General features: G+C 43.9%; 1 protein-coding gene across 1 annotated transcript in view; it reads right to left on the bottom strand.

Moving 5' to 3' along the window:
• Positions 1 to 21,402, bottom strand: part of NGLY1 (N-glycanase 1) — a 177,905-nt gene that overhangs the window by 76,095 nt on the left and 80,408 nt on the right. Inside the window, exons 5-7 of the mRNA XM_069212023.1 lie at positions 18,498 to 18,717; positions 12,101 to 12,222; positions 826 to 971 (exon numbers count right to left, since the gene is read on the bottom strand). Coding sequence (XP_069068124.1) covers positions 826 to 971; positions 12,101 to 12,222; positions 18,498 to 18,717 — 488 coding nt within the window. The remainder of the gene's footprint in view (positions 1 to 825; positions 972 to 12,100; positions 12,223 to 18,497; positions 18,718 to 21,402) is intronic.

Below are 21,402 nucleotides of genomic sequence, written 5' to 3'. Positions count from 1 at the left end.
GTTGCCCTCTTAGTGCATTCTGGTCATGGCAGTTCATATGCACAATTAGTGCATAAACTCATCTTCCACATGCATGAGGCAAAGATTAATAGCAGTTTCTTTTTCAACATTATTTCCCAATTTGGATTTCTGGTTCTGTTTTTTTGTTTTTTTTCAATGCACTTTTTTGTCAAGATTCAATGTAATGTTCACTCTTTTTTTGCGTTTCTTGATATCACCAGAGAAGCCCATCATGACTTGGGAGTCCACTTGACATGCAGTTCAGACTTATCAAAGTGACGACGGATACCGCACATGGGGGGACAAACTATGTTCATGACAGGATGAAAATCCTATGATGCCGGACATGTCCCTTCAGATGAACTGACCATTTAGAAATCAAATCTAAGCAAATGAAGCAACATGAATGGGCAATGATTTGATACACAGTTGGATACTATAGGAGCTGGTGTGAGAATCTGGACAGATCTAGATCCTGGTCCTTGTATAAAACAGTCTATGTAGGGTCTGCACAAGTCAAATCTGAAAATATGATGTAGTAAACATGACCCAACGAACATCATCCCACACCTTAATCCTTGCTAAATCTGGAAAATGAGCAACAGCTGATTGGGCTACTTTACTAATATTTTAAGGTCAGTGTTGTCATAGCTCATATAGATAGTACTGTGCCAAATCATACGGCTGGTGGGGGTTATAACACACATCTGAATCTAGAATGAGTCACCCAGCAGAATTGATGCTAGTGCTGCAGGCCTAATGAATTTAGGATTGCTCCCTTGACAGCCAGTCCCAGGCTTGTTTTCTGTTAACCCGCATCCTTACCTCGTCCTTGGAGAAGGCGATGATGTAGGAGAGACTCTTTCCCCATCCCACCTCGTAAAGGAGAGGTTTGTCACAGACATTCTCGCAAGGATCGCAGTGGAGCCACCGCTTCTCTGATACAGAGTACACTTCGGTCCAGACATGATCTGAAAGGGGGTGAAAAACAGTCAGTCATCTCAGAGGACATAGCAACAACATCCTAGAGTGACTATCTAGCTTCTTACGGACACAAACCGTCAGTGAGTACAACATTCCTGAAATGGTTCTAAACAGACTTAAGAAAATTCATTTTATTTAGCTGAGTTTATTTGTTCTTAGCTTTTGCCTTGAGTTTTTTTGTGAAGTGCAGTTTTATTTACTGTGAAAGTAATTTTGTTGGCTTTAGCTCATTTAAACCTTAAAAGATCATACTTACAATATCCTAATAGAACTCGCTTTTCATTTAATGTTTTTTGCAGTATTACAAATTCTAACCGTATACTTTCGTTATCTTACTAAAATAGCATACAATTACACTAACAATTTACTTTAAGTGTTATTTAGAATAAACTCACATTACAGCTCTTGAAGTAGGGAAGTTCCATTTTCAACTTCCTTACACTACCATAAAATGTTTCAAAATCTCTTAACACCCATATTGCAATTACATATCAATTTGTATATATATATATATATATATATATATATATATATTCACACCTCTGAAGTCTTTAATCAGCAATTGATTCAATGGGATTTTCAAAAAACCTCTTCTGTGCTTCTGGCTATGTATGACAGCGATTTGTAACTTTCATAATCCATCCACTTTGCATGCCTTTATTTAAACAATTTTGTTAATTTTATGCCCATAATATCTATAAAAATATATGTAAAGCCATTGGAATTGACACTAGGAGTCTGTTGAATTATATATTTTAATTTGCACTTCACTATTCATGCGCACTAATGGATCTTTACGTTTCTAATTTCTGTGACCAGTGAGGATATAGGATGATAGGGGAGGTAGGGTGCATGACTACATGAAAAATAGGAGCATTAGAGCACAGGACAGAGCACCATTTTCATAGAGCTTAATCCACCATAAAAACTTGGATTAATTCAGTTCAACTGTTTTGGCAGCAGTGTTGTTTTAAAATCCTTGTGGAAACTGAATTAGGAAATTGTGTTTTGGGAGCCCTCCCTTTCCCCGGCCCCTGAAAGTTATTAGAAAACCAAAAAATGAATTTCCTATGATAGCTAGGTCTTAGCTATAACTACAAAGTTTAACAGTACATTTGTAATAGATACAGATGTACAGACATACAGTGCAAAAAACAAAGGTTAAAGTAATGTGATAGGTGAATATGTGAGTGACAACAATATCGCTTTGAGAAAAAAAAAATACATAAAAATTCACAGAGCCAACTGTAACTGGCGCTCCCGCCATGCACTGCTTATGACCTCACATATTACATCTCTCATGACATGTTCGATGACATAATTTATGACATACCCGATGACATCTGAAATGGCCCCAGGGCCATTACTAAAAAATAAAAAGGGGGGCCGGGTGGGTGCCTCCCCCCCCCCCCCCCCCCAAGCCTTTTTAGGCCCCTGGGACCCCATTCCCCAGGGCCACTCCTTTAAATAAAGGGGAGGGGGGACTCTCATCACTTGAATGTGGGTTCCCTGGTGCCTACCCAGGGCTCCCACCATATACTCACTAGGGGCACCGAGGGGAGCCCCAAGCCCCGCTGCCTCAGCCTGCTGCAGGCATGAAGCGGGAGCCTGCATTGCTCCTTCCCGCAGGGGCCAGCTACTTATGCTTCCCCCTCCAGCCAGAAGCAATATTTTGATCTGTTCCCCTGTCGACATCACATAACAGATCAAAAGTCTGTTCCCAGCAAGTGGCAGCATTTTGAAAGCTCCTGTTCGCTTGGAACAGACTTGGTGTTTGCTCTTGCTTGGCAGGAGAATAGAAAATGCGGGCAGGCAAAACCACTGTGTCTGAGGGATGGGCTCCCCTGGACAAAGCATGTGAGCTGGCCCTGGTGTTCCCGGGGCATTAATGACGTAAGGAGGAGGGGGCCACGTGGCCCTCCTCCCCATCTTAAGTAATTTCTGCCCCAGAGGTGTGCTCCCAAGGGCCTTTAGAGGCTTGGGAAGCAGGGCAGTGCTGCCCCCTCCCCTTTCTTTTACTAATTTCTGCGCCAAGGGTGGGCTCCCTGGGGCCTTTGGAAGTTCAAGGAGGGGGGTGCAGCCCCCCCTCCCCATATACACACTAACTTTGGGCCCGGGTGGGGTTCCCAAAGACCTCTGGAGGCTCAAGGAGGGGGCCACGCAGGCCCTCTTTAATTTATGAATACAGCCCAGGGAGTGGGCTCCCCGGGGCACAAACGTAATGAATGTGGCCCGGCCACCATTTTTTTTCCCTTCGATTTACGTGCATCCCATGGAGTACTTGAAATTTTTGCCAATTTCTTTTTTGTCCTTTTTGGCCCTTTTAGATGCCATTAGTGATGTCATCAGTGATATCAGTGGCCATGTCATAAGTGATGTAATATGTGAGGTAATGAGCAGTGCATTATGGGGGCGCAAGTTGACTGTTGGCTGCTGAATTTCACTGGGTTTGTAGCTCTGAAGTGTTAACCTAACTATAACGTCCCTATAACCTTTGTTTTTTTTCAGTGAATATACATAAATGTATATTCAGTGAAAAAAAAACAACGGTTACGGGAATGTTATAGTTAGCCTCACATTTTAAACATACAAATCCATAGAAAGTGCTAGTAGTCTGGACCCAGTGCATGGTCAAGCTCCCTTAAATGGCCTTGGCCAATGTCACAAAGGAGCAGGTTGAACTACAGTGGTGCAGCACCAAATGCATCACTACTGTCCTTGTGACCTTCAATGCACCCCTTACCACCACCATGTGTGCACCTAATGAGAATGAAGGCATAGCATGATGCAGGTAGGGTCCAACTGCATCTATTTATGTGTAGGACAATGATGTACTCAGCAGTAGTTGCAACACAACAGATCATCACATTGAGTACAAGGGGACCCAATACTTACATTTGTATGCCCCCCATATAACACCTGCTCTCAGCAGCCATTCAAAGTGCATGAAACAGGTTTTGAGTTCCCATCCCATACATGATGAATGGCGCAGGCCTCATGCTGTGCTGCTCAAAACTGGCGATAGACAGTAGGTAGTTATAGTTAGGACCTAGTTTCCATAGGAAAGCCATTTTTTTGTTTTGCCTACAACGTTGGAGCCATTTCACGAATCTTCACGAAAACTACTAGGCAAGTCATTTTAGCTGCTGTGTGGAAAGTTTCAGGGTGATTCGTCAAGCGGGGGGCAAGAAAAAGGAGGGACCCACAACATGTTTTCCCTATGCAATTTCCATAGAGATTTTAGACAAGAGGACAGCCCGACCCCCAGGACGGAATTACACCAAATTGGGCAGGAGGCTAGCTCTTGGTCCAGAAAGAGCCCTTTTTAGGTCCTGTATAGCAGCACGCAAGCACTGCTTTTAGACCTGTTGTAATCTATTCTAAAGGCTTTAACCACGCCCATATAACACCCGTCACTTTCCTTTGTTCCTGAGCTTGCCTTTCAAAAAACCCTTAATGTCGTTGGTAAATGCTTTACGTTTGCCCCATCTTGAGGCTGTTTTGTTACCGCTTTGGAGACTGACCATGACATGGATTATTGCACGATCGGTCAGATAGTTTTGTGTCAGTGCACAATTTTTTCTTGTGCCTCGCCACTTCGCTAATGGCAGTATGTTGTTTCTTTGTCTTCCTTAGTTTTGGGCATCTTGATGTTTCTTTGTGATGTCGGGAAGCGCTTTTTTTTTCATTGTTTATTTATTTTTGCAATTTTATGTAGCACAAACGCGACACAAAGGTATTGGAGTGCTTATTTTTTATATGAGCACCGGTTACGTTATACAAGAACACATTCATTTTTGGTAGCAAGAGGAGATTAATTGAGTTGCCCAGAATCACAGGATGTTGAGCTGGTGCCGAGACTCGAACCGTGTTCCTCAGCTCCAAAGTTGGCAGCTCTGGCCCTTACGCCACATCCTCTCCCGTAGGGTTGTCTGGTGCGTGTTGGGACAGTCTGGGAAGAACTTGTTTTTTTTTAATATAGCACTTGGTAATACAGGTTCTGCCACTTCATAGCGCTGAAAAGCAGGTGCCATTCCTAACAAAATCCATATAATTCATTTGCATCGACCTTGCAGAGATGAAGAGGTGAAAAAGCTATGTGACATTCTTGTTCTGTCAAGACCTCTGCAGTGGGTTCATCACCTAACTGACTTGAGTAGAGCTTAACACTAGGCGATAGCACGTGCTTTTGATAACCTCTGGAGGGTCACCAACCAAGCACATAGGTTAGTTCTAGACAAGAAGCTGGCGAAAGGTGTTGTCTCCACAATGGTGGAAAAGGAGTCGTGACTCCAGGCCCAAGCATTTAACGGCCTCAAGATTGTTATCAAACAGCATCTAGCCTTTGGATGGAAATTGAGCCTCCTCAAATAGAATTCAGTTAGCGCGAACTCAATACAATGGTATTACAGAATTTTACATGAGCACCAGTTACATTACACAAGAACACACTCATTTCTGGTAGCAAGGGGAAACTAAGTGATTTGCCCAGAATCACAGGATGTTGAGTCGGTGCCGAGACTCGAACCATGTTCCCCAGCTCCAAAGTCAACAGCTCTGGCCCTTACAGCACATCCTCATCCCTAGGGTTCTTTGTCTGGTGCATGTTGGGCAGTTGAACTTTTTTTAATATAGCGCTTGGTAATACAGGTTCTGCCATTTCATAGCGCTGCAAAGCAGGTGGCATTCTTAACAACCTCGCTATAATTCTTTTGCAGTTAAGCTGTCTCTTCTGTTATTCTCTTTGTATATAGTAAATGTTTTTAAACATTAGGCTGGTATTGCCAATGTAGAGAAATAATTCCTTTAAAAGTTTAACATAGAAATATACGGCTGCCCCCTTTTCTTTGCTCCTAACTCTACTGATATCCTCATTCTACGGGTTAAATGCCATGAAGGTGCCTCTTTGTGGCTTGTCTGGTGCTATAAAAATGTAGGTAAACACACTAGAAAAGGTTGCATTTCTAGGGTATCATGGCTGGTCTGTACGAATGAGGCAAAACCACTCCCAAGATGGTGGCCTTGTTGTGTCTTCTCCCCTTTAGCGACAAGCCTGGGAGGGTTGCTGTGACACCTGGCATACATCCACTACACTCCAAACCAAAACACATAGGTAAACGACATTGTCATTTACAACGCCAATAGCTCTAACTCTCACAAATGCGACATCTACTGCATTGCGGCCGACATTTTCATTCTCGCATGGTGAGAATGAAGAACTGACATAAGGGGTCCTGACTCCATAGGGGAGACAGAGGGGTCTCTGAGCAACCACTCATGCTAAAAAATAGGCAATTTTTTTTGGTCCGATCAACGGATCTATTCTGGCGCTCAGCCCATAAATAATGAAGAAAAAAAAAACCACTCACACACGAAAGCCTGCTGGACATGGCCAAATGTCGTGTGCGGCGTGGGGCTGCGTGCATGCGTGTCGGTGGTTGTATTAACATGCAGTAATTAGATACGACCTTACGTTAAAAAAAATCATAGATATTCACTGAAAAAAATAAAGATTACAGGGGCATTATAGTTAGGTTGACGTTTTACCCAAATAAAACCATAGAAATTCAGCAGTTATACCCAAAGAAACTATAACTCACTCCCCAAAGTAACTTTGGGCCATGAGTTATATTTTCCTAACACAAGTATAAGTAGAACTGCTGAATTTCTATGATTGTGTATGGGTAAAACGTCAACCTAACTATAACGTCCCATTAACCTTTGGTTATTTATATATATGTTCACTTTAAAAAACAAAGCTTACAGGGACGTTATAGTTGGGCTCACATTTTAAATGTACCAAACCAAAGAAATTCACCAGTTATAGTTATCTCAAGTAACTATAACTCATGCCCTAAGACAACTATAAGTTGTGCCCCCGCAAAATAAAAACATTGGCACATTGTCTTTTCGGATAAGATGATTGATAAAAACACAGCCCAAGCATTACATATGAGAAAAATGTATCTCTTAGACACCGACTTATGCATTATGAAATCTTGTCAAGTAATAAGGAGGGTACAGGGATGTGGAATTCCTATCGCCCGACGCCCGGGACATCTTGTTTGGGGTCAAGGGCAACAATGTTTTTATGTTTACTTTGTCCTTGGGACAAGTAGGCCCAACCCTCTGCAGCACAAACCCTTTGGCTGCCTGTTTACAGAGAGTGGAACTCTCTGCAGTTGAGGTAATGTGTTTCCAAAAGATAATGCTGTTCGAACTTGTATTTATGGTTCATTATTTGAAAACCTTCATTATTAGGGTGAGTGCTGTAAATAAATGTTTTAAGGTCACACTTCACTAATGACGTTGGTTCCAGTACAAAAAAAAAATAAAACGTGTATACACATGTTTGAAAAGTTTAGGCTATGAGGCCAAGTATAATGCTCCCAGAATGCTCTCTGATTAGATGCAAATGAAGTGTCATTTAGTAAAATGTTTTGATGCATGTTAGTATTTCCCAAAAATATTTCTAATGGAAAATCAGTGTAACCATTTTCAACATGATTATGGGAAGCATGAAAATAAACAAACACTGACAAAGCCAACTGATCTGACATATTTTTATAAGTCTTTTAGTTTCATCAATGCGTGTCTTGTTTTGACATGGCTTTTGTAACACTTTATTGTTGTGGGAGCTACCAGGCCCTCAACATTGTAACAAACGCTGGCCAAAAAAAAACCAAAACGTTTTTGAACTCTAAAAGCACACGTTGCCACCAGTGGCATAACAAAGGCCCCGCAGCCGCCCTCCAGGGGGCCCCTTCAGCACAGCACCTGCCCTGAGTGAGTCTGGAGAGGTGGCTCCTCCATGTTCTTTGCAAAGGGGCACCCTCCAGTTTCGTTACGTCACTGATTGCCACTGTAGTTCCTGACACTGAACAAAACTACTTTGTGTGCCAATATGCTCCTTGTGGAAGAGAAGAATGCGATCACTCACAGTAAAGCCAGCCGAAAGAGAGAGAAATAGAAGTTTAATAAAAACAAAATGTCTTTGTTAACACCAGACCTAATTAGGGACCAAGACCCACATGTAGGTAGCTTTTTGCATGTCGCAAACAGTGACTTTCGCTGTTTGCGACGGGCAAAAAGCACATTGCGATGCACAAACCCAGTTTTGCGATTCGGTGACCTGGTTACCGAATCGCAAAACAGGTTTGTGACTCGCAATTAGGAAGGGGTGTTCCCTTCCTAATTGCGACTCGCAGTGCAATGTAGGATTGTTTTGAAAACGCGGGCGCAAACCAATCGCAGTTTGCACCCATTTCAAATGGGTGCTAACACTTTCACAAAAGGGACCCCTTCCCCATTGTGAATGTCACTGTAAACATTTTTTTAGAGCAGGCAGTGGTCCTGTGGACCACTGCCTGCTCTGAAAAAATTAAACGAAAACGTTTCATTTTTCGTTTTTGTAATGCATCTCATTTTCCTTTAAGGAAAACGGTCTGCATTACAAAAAATAAAAATAAAATGCTTTATTGAAAAGCAGTCACAGACATGGTGGTCTGCTGTCTCCAGCAGGCCCCCATCCCTATGAGGCCGCCATTCGCAAGGGGGTCGCAAATTGCGACCCACCTCATGATTATTCATGAGGTGTGCATTTGCGAAGCCCTTGCGAATCACAGATGGTGTCAGGGACACCATCCTACATTCGGATCTGCGACTCGCAATTTGCGGGTCGCAAATCTGAACCTACCTACATGTTGCCCCAAATTCTTAAATAAAGTCACAAAAGTGCACCCATGGTATATGTCGTACCCCTATAAAATATTTGTGAACTGTATTTTAGCATGGGTAAATACTCATGTGTAGATTTGCTCATGTGAAAATCTATTGAGCATTTGCAAGTTCATTTTCCCTCCAGCCACTTTCTTCCCAACCCTGGAAGAAGTTCTAATTCTGCCATTGTCAGGAGTAAATGTCCAACCTTTCTTATTATGGGAAAATATTAGAGAGAAGCTGGTGAAAATCTTTAAAACATGCAGGTTAGTAGGTTTGCAGACTCAAAGGCATTCCAGCCCTGGAACTATTGCTTACTGCTTCCTCCAGCCCCAGTATGCAGATCTGCAGAAAGGTGGAAAAATAAGGAAATTGCTACAGTAGGGATTGAAACTGCAAGTATTCAAGCCCTACTATGGTAGTAGCCCTGGCATAATCAGAGAGGCTATTATCAGAGCTCTTACATAATGAGATTGCTGCCATAATTTGGCGCCACACTACATGGCACCGAAGGGACAAGTAGATCTTTTTACAGGACAAGTAGATTTGAGAAGCAACCTGTCCCGTGGACAAGTAGATATTTTAATAAATTCCACACCCCTGAGGGTACATCCACCATTACAGGCTTTTTCACATACACTAATTGCAAAGCCAGTAAAACAGTCACAATGTTTAAGAATTTCTGTCACCACACTCAAACAAAGCTAGTACCATCAAACAACATGTGACCTGCAATTCAGATTATTCTGTGTATGTTCCCAAATGCTATTGGTCTCTTAGATATGTGGGCAGTACTATCTATGCTGCCAAAAACATGCTTTAGTGCATATGTGTACCGTCAAACATAACCAACACACGTATCCAGTTGCCAGGCATTTTCAGACACATCACAACAGTGATGCATATTTGTTGAAGTTGTTTGTAATTGATAGAGTGAAACCTAGAACAAGGGGGTAATAGAGTGTTAAAAAGTTAATGTCTGGAATCCAGGTACATCATCCGTTTGGAGCCCAAAGAACACCAAGGTTAAACCAGGACAAGGAATTGAGTATTCATTCTGGGGACCAACTATAACTTCTTTGCAGGCTGTCTCTTTCTAGACGATTGTGTATTGTTTTCAAAGTTTCATTTGACTTTCATGATTGTCTGCTTCTATTTTTAGATTTCTTGTTTTTAACCTTTTGAATGCTTTTCTTTTACAGATTGGTGGTCTTTCCTGTCTTCTTCTGGGCATGCTGCAGATAGATTCTTGTCTACACATCTTTTCTTCACTGCTTCGGTAATGTCTGATGCGGAACTTATGGAAAACATTTGATCACTTGAGCTTACTTTTATTATAGGTAGAAATGAGATGATTGTGCCAGGTTTTCTCTGTGATTGAGCCTCTGATTTACACTTTAGCCACTATCAGCAAATATGTGGAAAATATTAAATTCAAACGTTTAGGCTCAGTGCTACGCATAAAATGATTATGAAATGAAATTCTACGTTTAGTGATTTTGTTATTCTCTCATTGTCATATCTTTGTTTCATTTTATTTTGTCTTCTTCTGCACCTTTGGACAAAGTTTGTCTACTTAGCCTACAGGGGTGTAACAGATTATGGATTTGATTGACATGATGTTGATCATAGGTTTAACTATGTTATTTTATTATGTGCAGATTCTGACTTTATGGTCTTTTTGATATGATTTGTTTTGAGTCATTACTGGGTTGCTATCTTGGTATTCAAGGTATTGGACTGTCCTCCAGTTTGAGATACCCCCTAAGTGTACTATGTATTTCTGTTAAATTGTTGTCCTTTCACTGTTTTCATGATAACCCTTTTAAATATATTGGATCTGTTGACACCATAAATTGAATCTGTTGACACAATATCCTTAACCGTGGGTAAGGTGTAAGTTGAAAAAAGTTGGGTGGTTTGCATATGTACAAACTAATAAACTGGCATACTTCACATCCCTGAGCATGTTTGTTATTTTGTTCATGTGTCTGATCGGCTTCTCTTGCCTGGCAGACACACGCACCACCCCTCATGGGGTCCGAAGTGCCCACAGTTGTGAGTGGGTACCTGGTTAAAGGCAAGATTCCAGGACCACAATTCTGAATTCTATGCCTGGGCTTTGAAAGAACCAACACCTCTACCTACCAAAAAGTGTTTCAACAAATGTTTATGGTTTATCCCTTTTTCTTCCTTACTAGTTATTAACAGCCATTGTTAACTGGCACCTACATAGTGCACAATCTAATTGTCATTGCAGCACCTTTTGGTAGTCTGAAGTATTACTTTCCTATTGTTTCCTTCATAGAATGGCATCTGCTCCTGTTTTGTGAAGATAAGCTGACGTTAGGGTCAGCATGTCAGAATTAGTGAGTTGTAGTTTTTTATTGGTGGGTGAGAGTGGAGGGGTGAAGTAAATACTTATAGAGTTCCTTGCTGGTCTGAGTGCCCACAACCCAGCAAATCTAGGTGTAGTAAGTTGCTGATGCCTTACTAGCCAGTCAGTTGCTTATTCTGGTGGTCCTGCATGTATGTTCAGAGTTCCGTCTCAGTATGGTGTTGCTGGACGAAAAGTGTTGTGGGTACTGTTGTGAGCAGATTAACACCCCGCTATTTTACATACCTGAGCTATATAGTTTGTGTTATTGTAAAGGGCTAGAGGAGATCCAGGACAGCCATTAAAGACACACTTGAGCTGTAATGATTGTGTGGGCTACGTTCTTTTTTAAAGGAGTAACCTGTGCAACACCTAAGGAAAAAATAGACTGCAGTCTCATTGAGATTTCACTTTTGTTTGCATGAGGGATTTTGCATCCAGTGTGTCCAATTATGGGTGGATGGGTACTGTGCATGTGTGTGTGGTTGTTTCCTCATGGCAGCAAGACTTGTGGATATCTCCTAATCAGATCACTTTTTAGTGCTGTGCATGCCTGCCTTAGAGTATAATCATAGTAGGTACAAATGGTGATAGGAGCAGCAACCTTTTCAACATTTTAGGGAAGGGATGTAGTCTAACATGAATTTTTCTTTCATTCTTTATTCTGCTTAACATTCTAGTAATGACAATAGTATGCAGTTTGTAGTGGCAAGGAAGGCACCACAACGCTGCCACTGGTGGCCAGCCTTTTTTTAATCCAGACATAAGCTAACCCATAATGTGGATGAATCCCAGCAAAATTCAGCTAACCTGATTAAAACATATGGACTGGGTATTGGTAGAGGGCTAACTTATGCGCCACTCAATGCTCACCTTCTCCGCGGACTCTACTAACCCAGCTTTTTATTGCTGCTAGTAGACATGGGATCACTGATACTTGTTTTGCACACTGGGCGTATCTGACCTCTCAGGGTTATTATGGTTGCCTAGGTTAATGAAAAACAGGTTCAGCACCAATACCTGTCGAGTCCCACACATATCTGGCTTCAAATCCCAGTGCCCGGCAACACAATGTGAAGCAGTTGGCCCATTCACCACAGCGACCACACCTGGTTTCCAAAAGTTTCTCTGGATCATTATACCTGAAACACACAAACACAATAGGGCCATGAACGCAGCAGGAATCATCCCCTCAGCTAAAAAAATGGGTTTGTAGTCTCCTCCTTCATCAAATGTACATTTTATAATAATTTCACGAAACCAGCACTTGCCCGATTATAGTCTCTTGAAATTTAAGGGCACATCAGAAATACACAGAGACAAACTCGGTGCTGTTTTTCTTCCAAAATAGCATCAATTGCATTCCACTCCCAATTTCCAGTTAAATCAAATAATAACAAGCTTTGACAAAGACAATAAGTCTTGCTTTTGAGGCCTATTGGTTTTACAAATGCATTTTGGCAATGCTGAACATCATAAAAGCACACATGCGAAGAGTCAACAGTGGGGCTAGCGGAAAAGTGCATGAGGGTGAAAACAACACTGAGTGCACAGCAGAGAGAAACATGAGCAAGAGGGAGAGCAGCACAGAAGCAAGAAAGCACCATAGAGAGCATAGGAGGAAAGAGAATGTAGGAAGTTGGCTCTGTATGTGCTATTTCAAAGTAAGGAATAGCATGCACAGAGTCCAAGGGTTCCCCTTAGAGGTAAGATAGTGGCAAAAAGAGATAATACTAATGCTCTATTTTGTGGTAGTGTGGTCGAGCAGTAGGCTTATCAAAGGAGTAGTGTTAAGCATTTGTTGTACATACACACAGGCAATAAATGAGGAACACACACTCAGAGACAATTCCAAGCCAATAGGTTTTTGTATAGAAAAACATATTTTCTTAGTTTATTTTAAGAACCACAGGTTCAAATTCTACATGTAATATCTCATTTGAAAGGTATTGCAGGTAAGTACTTTAGGAATTTTGAATAATCACAATAGCATATATACTTTTCCCATAAAACACATATAGCTATTTTAAAAGTGGACACTGCAATTTTCACAGTTCCTGGGGGAGGTAAGTTATTGTTAGTTCTTGCAGGTAAGTAAACCACCTACGGGGTTCAAGTTGGGGTCCAAGGTAGCCCACCGTTGGGGGTTCAGAGTAACCCCAAAGTCACCACACCAGCAGCTCAGGGCCGGTCAGGTGCAGAGTTCAAAGTGGTGCCCAAAACACATAGGCTTCAATGGAGAAGGGGGTGCCCCAGTTCCAGTCTGCCAGCAGGTAAGTACCCGCGTCTTCGGAGGGCAGACCAGGGGGGTTTTGTAGGGCACCGGGGGGGACACAAGTCCACACAAAAAGTACACCCTCAGCAGCGCGGGGACGGCCGGGTGCAGTGTGTAAACAAGCGTCGGGTTTGTAATAGGAATCAATGGGAGACCAAAGGGTCTCTTCAGCGTTGCAGGCAGGCAAGGGGGGGGCTCCTCGGGGTAGCCACTACCTGGGCAAGGGAGAGGGCCTCCTGGGGGTCACTCCTGCACTGGAGTTCCGATCCTTCAGGTCCTGGGGGCTGCGGGTGCAGGGTCTTTTCCAGGCGTCGGGATTTCAGAGTCAGGCAGTTGCGGTCAGGGGGAACCTCGGGATTCCCTCTGCAGGCGTCGCTGTGGGTGCTCAGGGGGGACAACTTTGGTTACTCACAGTCTTGGAGTCGCCTGGGGGTCCTTCCTGTAGCGTTGTTTCTTCACCAGTCGAGTCGGGGTCGCCGGGTGCAGTGTTGCAAGTCTCACGCTTCTTGCGGGGATTGCAGGGGTCTTTAAATCTGCTCCTCTGGAAACAAAGTTGCAGTCTTTGTTGAACAGGGCCGCTGTTCTCGGAAGTTTCTTGGTCTTTTGGAAGCAGGGCAGTCCTCTGAGGATTCAGAGGTTGCTGGTCCTGGGGAAAGCGTCACTGGAGCAGTTTTCTTCCAAAGGAAGGAGACGGGCCGATAGGGCTGGGGCCAAAGCAGTTGGTGTCTTCTTCTTCTCTGCAGGGTTTTTCAGCTCAGCAGTCCTCTTCTTCGTTAAGTTGCAGGAATCTAAATTCTCAGGTTCAGGGGAGCCCTTAAATACTAAATTTAAGGGCGTGTTTAGGTCTGGGGGGTTAGTAGCCAATGGCTACTAGCCCTGAGGGTGGGTACACCCTCTTTGTGCCTCCTCCCAAGGGGAGGGGGTCACATTCCTATCCCTATTGGGGGAATCCTCCATCTGCAAGATGGAGGATTTCTAAAAGTTAGAGTCACCTCAGCTTAGGACACCTTAGGGGCTGTCCTGACTGGCCAGTGACTCCTCCTTGTTATTCTCATTATTTCCTCCAGCCTTGCCGCCAAAAGTGGGGCCATGGCCGGAGGGGGCGGGCAACTCCACTAGCTGGAGTGCCCTGTGGTGCTGGAACAAAGGGGGTGAGCCTTTGAGGCTCACCGCCAGGTGTTACAGCTCCTGCATGGGGGAGGTGATAGCATCTCCACCCAGTGCAGGCTTTGTTACTGGCCACAGAGTGACAAAGGCACTCTCCCCATGTGGCCAGCAACATGTCTCGGGGGTGGCAGGCTGCTGGAACCAGTCAGCCTACACAGGTAGTCGGATAAGGTTTCAGGGGGCACCTCTAAGGTGCCCTCTGGGGTGTATTTTACAATAAAATGTACACTGGCATCAGTGTGCATTTATTGTGCTGAGAAGTTTGATACCAAACTTCCCAGTTTTCAGTGTAGCCATTATGGTGCTGTGGAGTTTGTGTTTGACAGACTCCCAGACCATATACTCTTATGGCTACCCTGCACTTACAATGTCTAAGGTTTTGCTTAGACACTGTAGGGGCACAGTGCTCATGCACTGGTGCCCTCACCTATGGTATAGGGCACCCTGCCTTAGGGCTGTAAGGCCTGTTAGAGGGGTGACTTATCTATACTGCATAGGCAGTGTGAGGCTGGCATGGCACCCTGAGGGGAGTGCCATGTCGACTTACTCGTTTTGTCCTCACCAGCACACACAAGCTGGCAAGCAGTGTGTCTGTGCTGAGTGAGGGGTCCCCAGGGTGGCATAATACATGCTGCAGCCCTTAGAGACCTTCCCTGGCATCAGGGCCCTTGGTACCAGAGGTACCAGTTACAAGGGACTTATCTGGATGCCAGGGTGTGCCAATTGGGGAATCAAAAGTACAGGTTAGGGAAAGAACACTGGTGCTTACAGCCCTAAGGCAGGGTGCACTATACCACAGGTGAGGGCATATGTGCATGAGCACTATGCCCCTACAGTGTCTAAGCAAAACCTTAGACATTGTAAGTGCAGGGTAGCCATAAGAGTATATGGGCTGGGAGTTTGTCAAAAACGAACTCCACAGCTCCATAATGGCTACACTGAATACTGGGAAGTTTAGTATCAAACTTCTCAGAATAATAAACCCACACTGATGCCAGTGTTGGATTTATTAAAAAATGCACACAGAGTGCATCTTAGAGATGCACCCTGTATTTTACCCAATTGCTCAGTGCAGGACTGACTGGTCTGTGCCAGCCTGCTGCTGAGACGAGTGTCTGACCTCATGCGGTGAGAGCCTTTGTGCTCTCTGAGGACAGAGACAAAGCCTGCTCTGGGTGGAGGTGCTTCACACCTCCCCCTGCAGGAACTGTAACACCTAGCAGTGAGCTTCAAAGGCTCGAGCTTCGTGTTACAATGCCCCAGGGCACTCCAGCTAGTGGAGATGCCCGCCCCCTGGACCCAGCCCCCACTTTTGGCGGCAAGTCCAGGAGAGATAATGAGAATAACAAGGAGGAGTCACTCGCCAGTCAGGACAGCCCCTAAGGTGCCCTGAGCTGAGGTGACTCTAACTTTTAGAAATCCTCCATCTTGCAGATGGAGGATCCCCCCAATAGGATTAGGGATGTGACCCCCTCCCCTTGGGAGGAGGCACAAAGAGGGTGTACTCACCCTCAGGGCTACTAACCCCCCAGACCTAAACACGCCCTTAAATTTAGTATTTAAGGGCTCTCCCTGAACCTAGAAACTAGATTCCTGCAACAACAAGAAGAAGGACTGCCTAGCTGAAAACCCCTGCAGAGGAAGACCAGAAGACAACAACTGCCTTGGCTCCAGAAACTCACCGGCCTGTCTCCTGCCTTCCAAAGAACTCTGCTCCAGCGACGCCTTCCAAAGGGACCAGCGACCTCTGAATCCTCTGAGGACTGCCCTCCTTCGACGACGACAAGAAACTCCCGAGGACAGCGGACCTGCTCCAAAAAGACTGCAACTTTATCCAAAGGAGCAGCTTTAAAGAACCCTGCAATCTCCCCGCAAGAAGCGTGAGACTTGCAACACTGCACCCGGCGACCCCGACTCGGCTGGTGGAGAACCAACACCTCAGGGAGGACCCCCAGACTACTCTACTCTCTGAAACCTAAGTCCCGACGCCTGGAAAATACCCTGCACCCGCAGCCCCAAGGACCGGACTTTCACTGCAGAAGTGACCCCCAGGAGTCCCTCTCCCTTGCCCAAGTGGAGGTTTCCCCGAGGAAGCCCCCCCTTGCCTGCCTGCAGCGCTGAAGAGATCCCTTGATCTCTCATTGACTTCCATTGCGAACCCGACGCTTGTTCTAACACTGCACCCGGCCGCCCCCCGCGCCGCTGAGGGTGAAATTTCTGTGTGGGCTTGTGTCCCCCCCGGTGCCCTACAAAACCCCCCTGGTCTGCCCTCCGAAGACGCAGGTACTTACCTGCTGGCAGACTGGAACCGGGGCACCCCCTTCTCTCCATTGAAGCCTATGCGTTTTGGGCACCACTTTGAACTCTGCACCTGACCGGCCCTGAGCTGCTGGTGTGGTGACTTTGGGGTTGCTCTGAACCCCCAACGGTGGGCTACCTTGGACCAAGAACTGAACCCTGTAAGTGTCTTACTTACCTGGTAAAACTAACAAAAACTTACCTCCCCCAGGAACTGTGAAAATTGCACTAAGTGTCCACTTTTAAAATAGCTATTTGTGAATAACTTGAAAAGTATACATGCAATTGAAATGATTCAAAGTTCCTAATGTACTTACCTGCAATACCTTTCAAACAAGATATTACATGTTAAATTTGAACCTGTGGTTCTTAAAATAAACTAAGAAAAGATATTTTTCTATACAAAACCTATTGGCTGGATTTGTCTCTGAGTGTGTGTACCTCATTTATTGTCTATGTGTATGTACAACAAATGCTTAACACTACTCCTTGGATAAGCCTACTGCTCGACCACACTACCACAAAATAGAGCATTAGTATTATCTCTTTTTACCACTATTTAACCTCTAAGGGGAACCCTTGGACTCTGTGCATGCTATTCCTTACTTTGAAATAGCACATACAGAGCCAACTTCCTACACACAGCAATGAATAAGAAGCAAGTAAATGAGAGTGACAAAGTCAACCAATGGTAAGCAACAGTGGGTTCTAAGCCCACAGTAGGTCTGTGGTACACCCACCATATGCCTTTCCCAAACAGTTTGTGCTGTCTTGTTTGTGAGACCTGGAAAGGACGTAGACACCACTAAGTGGTGCTTTTACTGCTTATCTTGGTCACTCCAGTATTTGATTACTAAAAGAAGTGAAAGGTGTAATGTAAGATACTGTCATTAATTCAGATGATGAAATAGTTGTTAAAAATCAGAGGAAGACATCAAGAGAATCATACATTTTCCATGAATGTAGATATAGAATGTAACAGCATTATTGCAGAATTACCAAATTTGCGAGGTAGGCTATATTTCTAGGATCACAGTGTTTTCCATCTTAAATGGATCCCTCCAACCTGGCTGCCTCAGTTTCTTATCCACTTATCTAATTGTTTGCCTTTTTCTTTACTGTTTCTCACCTTTGGCCCTCACAATTTATGCCTACCTTGATATGCATTTGCCCAAAGACAATATTGCTTAAATACACACCGTGGTCATTCAAAAAACAAAGTGATGGATGGAATGCTTAAATTAAACCTTAAGTATGTCACCATAAGTGGGAGGTGTTGCCAGGTGTGGGTCCTGTGCACAATGGGTCACTGGAACAAAGCTATACCCGGCTGATGAGCCCATAAGAAGGGCAAATACAGTCCTTGGTTGATTGTGTTTCAGCTCAGGGAGACCCTGGCTTGCCAGGTAGGCTGGACTATTCCTATTGAAGCAGGCTCAAAACTGATTTGCATGTAGCTGGATCCAAACTGAGGTGGCCTGGTGTGCAAAATAACAATGGATTGGGGTGCACGCCAAGTAATTACCAGTGGCTGAGATAAATTCAGGCATGCCATCCATCACACAATGGCAATAGCAGCACCTTGTCGAACCAGCGCAACACATTTATCAAGTATGTTAACTCGAAGAGCCAATACAAAGGCAGGCAGTCCTTCAGCACACATCAGCTTCGGCATACCTGGGGAACCTGTTGCTGAACTTGCAGGTATCGCAGTAGTGATTTTCAACTCGTGTGGCTCCCCATCTCAGGTCTTCAGCAGATGGGGTCAAAGCTTCCCTGGTCTGTGTTTGCCCACCACACTGGGTGCATGGTAAGCTGTTCACCCACTGGAAGAAGTCATTTTTGAACCACTGCAAGAGCTCCAGCAGCAGGAAGTCACCCTCATCAGCCTTGATATCTGTAAAAGAGCAGTAAATGGAAAGGGACAACACTTTTACAGCTCTCTAGGCCAATGTTTTCAACACTGAGCATTAACTGTAAAGGCCAGGATGAACATTATTAACATCTTTCCAAAAGTATTGTTTTTTTTTGGGGGGCCCTACAGGGCTGAAAAAATGCCACAAATCAAGGGTTAGGCTAATACATTTTAAATACATTATTGCATCACTGCATGTTCATTGGTTTTTCACACAGATCAGCAGAGCTAAACTAACTGTGTGCCCTTTAAAAATTGACTTTACGTTTGCTGCAGAGCCGAAGGTGATTGCACCTTCCAATCCCAAGTACACCCCCCCACCCCCCGAAGTGCAGTCAGTCAGTCTCAGGCAGGCAAATGAAGCAGATTCACCAAGCAGAGATTGTGTATATCTGCAGGGAAATAGAGGATTGGAAGGACCTTCTGCCTGGGTGGTGCCACTTTGCAACCTGGGGCACACACACATGCCCATCAGGCCAGTGTGACAACCCGAGACCCATAACATCCTCAGTCTGGATGCTCAGACTGACTGCAGCACAAACGTGGGGGAGCAGAGTCTAGGCCTTTGCTCTAAGAACCATGACGAATACTCATTTTACAGCTGTTAGCGTATCTGCAGTCTTTTTAATGTCTGGCTTAATAGAGCATTCTGTCTATATGAGTGGAGAAAAAAGAGCTTTTAAAATCACTACTGAGAGAGGGGCTTTGATTCCACCCACATATTTATCTTCCTCCATACTGGAATTGATGGGGTATAAGTTGTTTGGAAAACAATGCTTCCATTACATGGACTTTGTACTATATGGGTGCCCTGAGTTGGTTATAGTTTAAGTAGCCATTGATCAAGGCTGTAAGTCTCATTGCTTCATGTGGAAATGTGTCAGATGCCATCTGTCTGATCTGTTTACCATGAAATGTTATGACAAAGGCAGGGGCCTAGCTTGGTCAGTAAGAGTTGGGGGGGAGGGGGAGGAGGCGGGTCAGGGTGAACTTCAGATGTTCCAACAATTACTCTGGCACATAATGATAAAATACATTATATGATGTGCAGGGTGCTTGAGAGGGGCCTAAGGGGCTGTGGAAAGGGAGAAAATGCGAGCTGGTTGCATTACCAAGTAAAAGATAAGACAATATTTTGAAAAATCGCCAACGTTTTCAAGGTCTTTCAAAGCAGAGAGGGAGACAGTGGGTGCACGATTCTTTGTGTGTGCATGTAAGTATTCCTGGTGAAATCCGACAGACACCTCCCCATACAAACTGAAATTACCGGTACCCAACTATTTATCAGAAAATACATTTATTAGGGGGGTGTAACACCCCAAAAAACAATTATTAAAGCCAATATGCCTTCATGGTTGGATTGTTAATTCACTGTGTTAAGATCTGTAGAAGTATTTTCTAATGCAAATGCCAGGGCAAATACAACAGGCAAGGGCTTTGCATGGTGTAACACCGTGACCAATCCAGAAGAAGGGGTGGTACGTTGTGAACTTACGCAAGTATAGGAAGGGGATTTACAATTAACTGCTTTCCAAAAATCATACAAAGTGGCTTTACATTTTGAACCCTCTGACAAATGCAACAGGATGAGGATTCCCGAAGGGAATTCTGACAAATGCAACGGTATATGTTTTTATGTTGTGATCCCTCAGACAAAGTCAATAGGATGGGGTTTAAATGGGAATTTCAAGTAGAGCACAATAGGAAGCTTTTCATTCTATACTATTTGACGAATTCAAAAAGGAATGCATTTGAACTCTGACAAAGCAATATCAAAGAGTTTTACATTGTAAACACTTTGTCAATTACAATAGGAAGGGATTTAGTAAATATGTCAAAAGCAGTAGGCTTCTCACATTACATAGTGAACAACTTGACAAAAGCCTCTAGACTTCACATTAGCCACTGTGTGAAGCCTTCTACTATCCAGTAAGTCCTTACAGTACCATTGCTGGTTTTCACGAATGGAGCCTACTGGTGGGCACATTGCCCTATGGTATCTCACAGACAACAGGAAACTACTACATATACAGGGTTAGATGGCCCCTCTGATACTTCTCTAGGGTATGTTACTTGCACCCAGGGTAATGTGCAAGGCCACGGTTAGAGGGCTGGAGGGGTTCCAATTTGTAATTCCACCTGATATCTTGTACATTTTGGTTATAGTATTTAGTTGATTGTGCACTAAAGTAATTCCCCTTTTCAAAGAAAGGGCACTGGCTGGACATTGATTTATTGAGTGTTAATGTTGTATATGCTGTGCTCTGAGTTTATAGACTATAGCACTTCCAAGAGTCAGCCCTCAACTACTCCTCCTAGTTACCCTGGGAACAGTGGGCTTCAAACTTTTTAGTATCAAAACCCACTTGCGCAGAAATTTTAAAAAAAATGTTATCAGGGCCCCCCTCTGAATGCCAAATATTTTGTTTTACAAATATTCTATAAAATTAGCAGCTCTAAACATATTTAACAATTCAAAAATTGTAGTTATGTTCAATCTTCCCTCTTGAAAATGCAGCCAAATACATGTTTGCCACAATTGTTTGCGTTTAGGTGTGTCAAGCTCTTAAAGTTTTAACATGATGTGTTGGACACATTTAAGATATTTTATTTTCGTCATTAGAACCTAGAACAACCAGGTGTTGCATGTACGATTGGGACATGTCA

The sequence above is a fragment of the Pleurodeles waltl genome, chromosome 10 (genome assembly GCF_031143425.1).
Source record: "Pleurodeles waltl isolate 20211129_DDA chromosome 10, aPleWal1.hap1.20221129, whole genome shotgun sequence".
NCBI lineage: Eukaryota > Metazoa > Chordata > Amphibia > Caudata > Salamandridae > Pleurodeles > Pleurodeles waltl.
The sequence above is the reverse complement of the archived record's forward strand: the minus strand, read 5'-3'. Positions and strand labels throughout refer to the sequence as shown.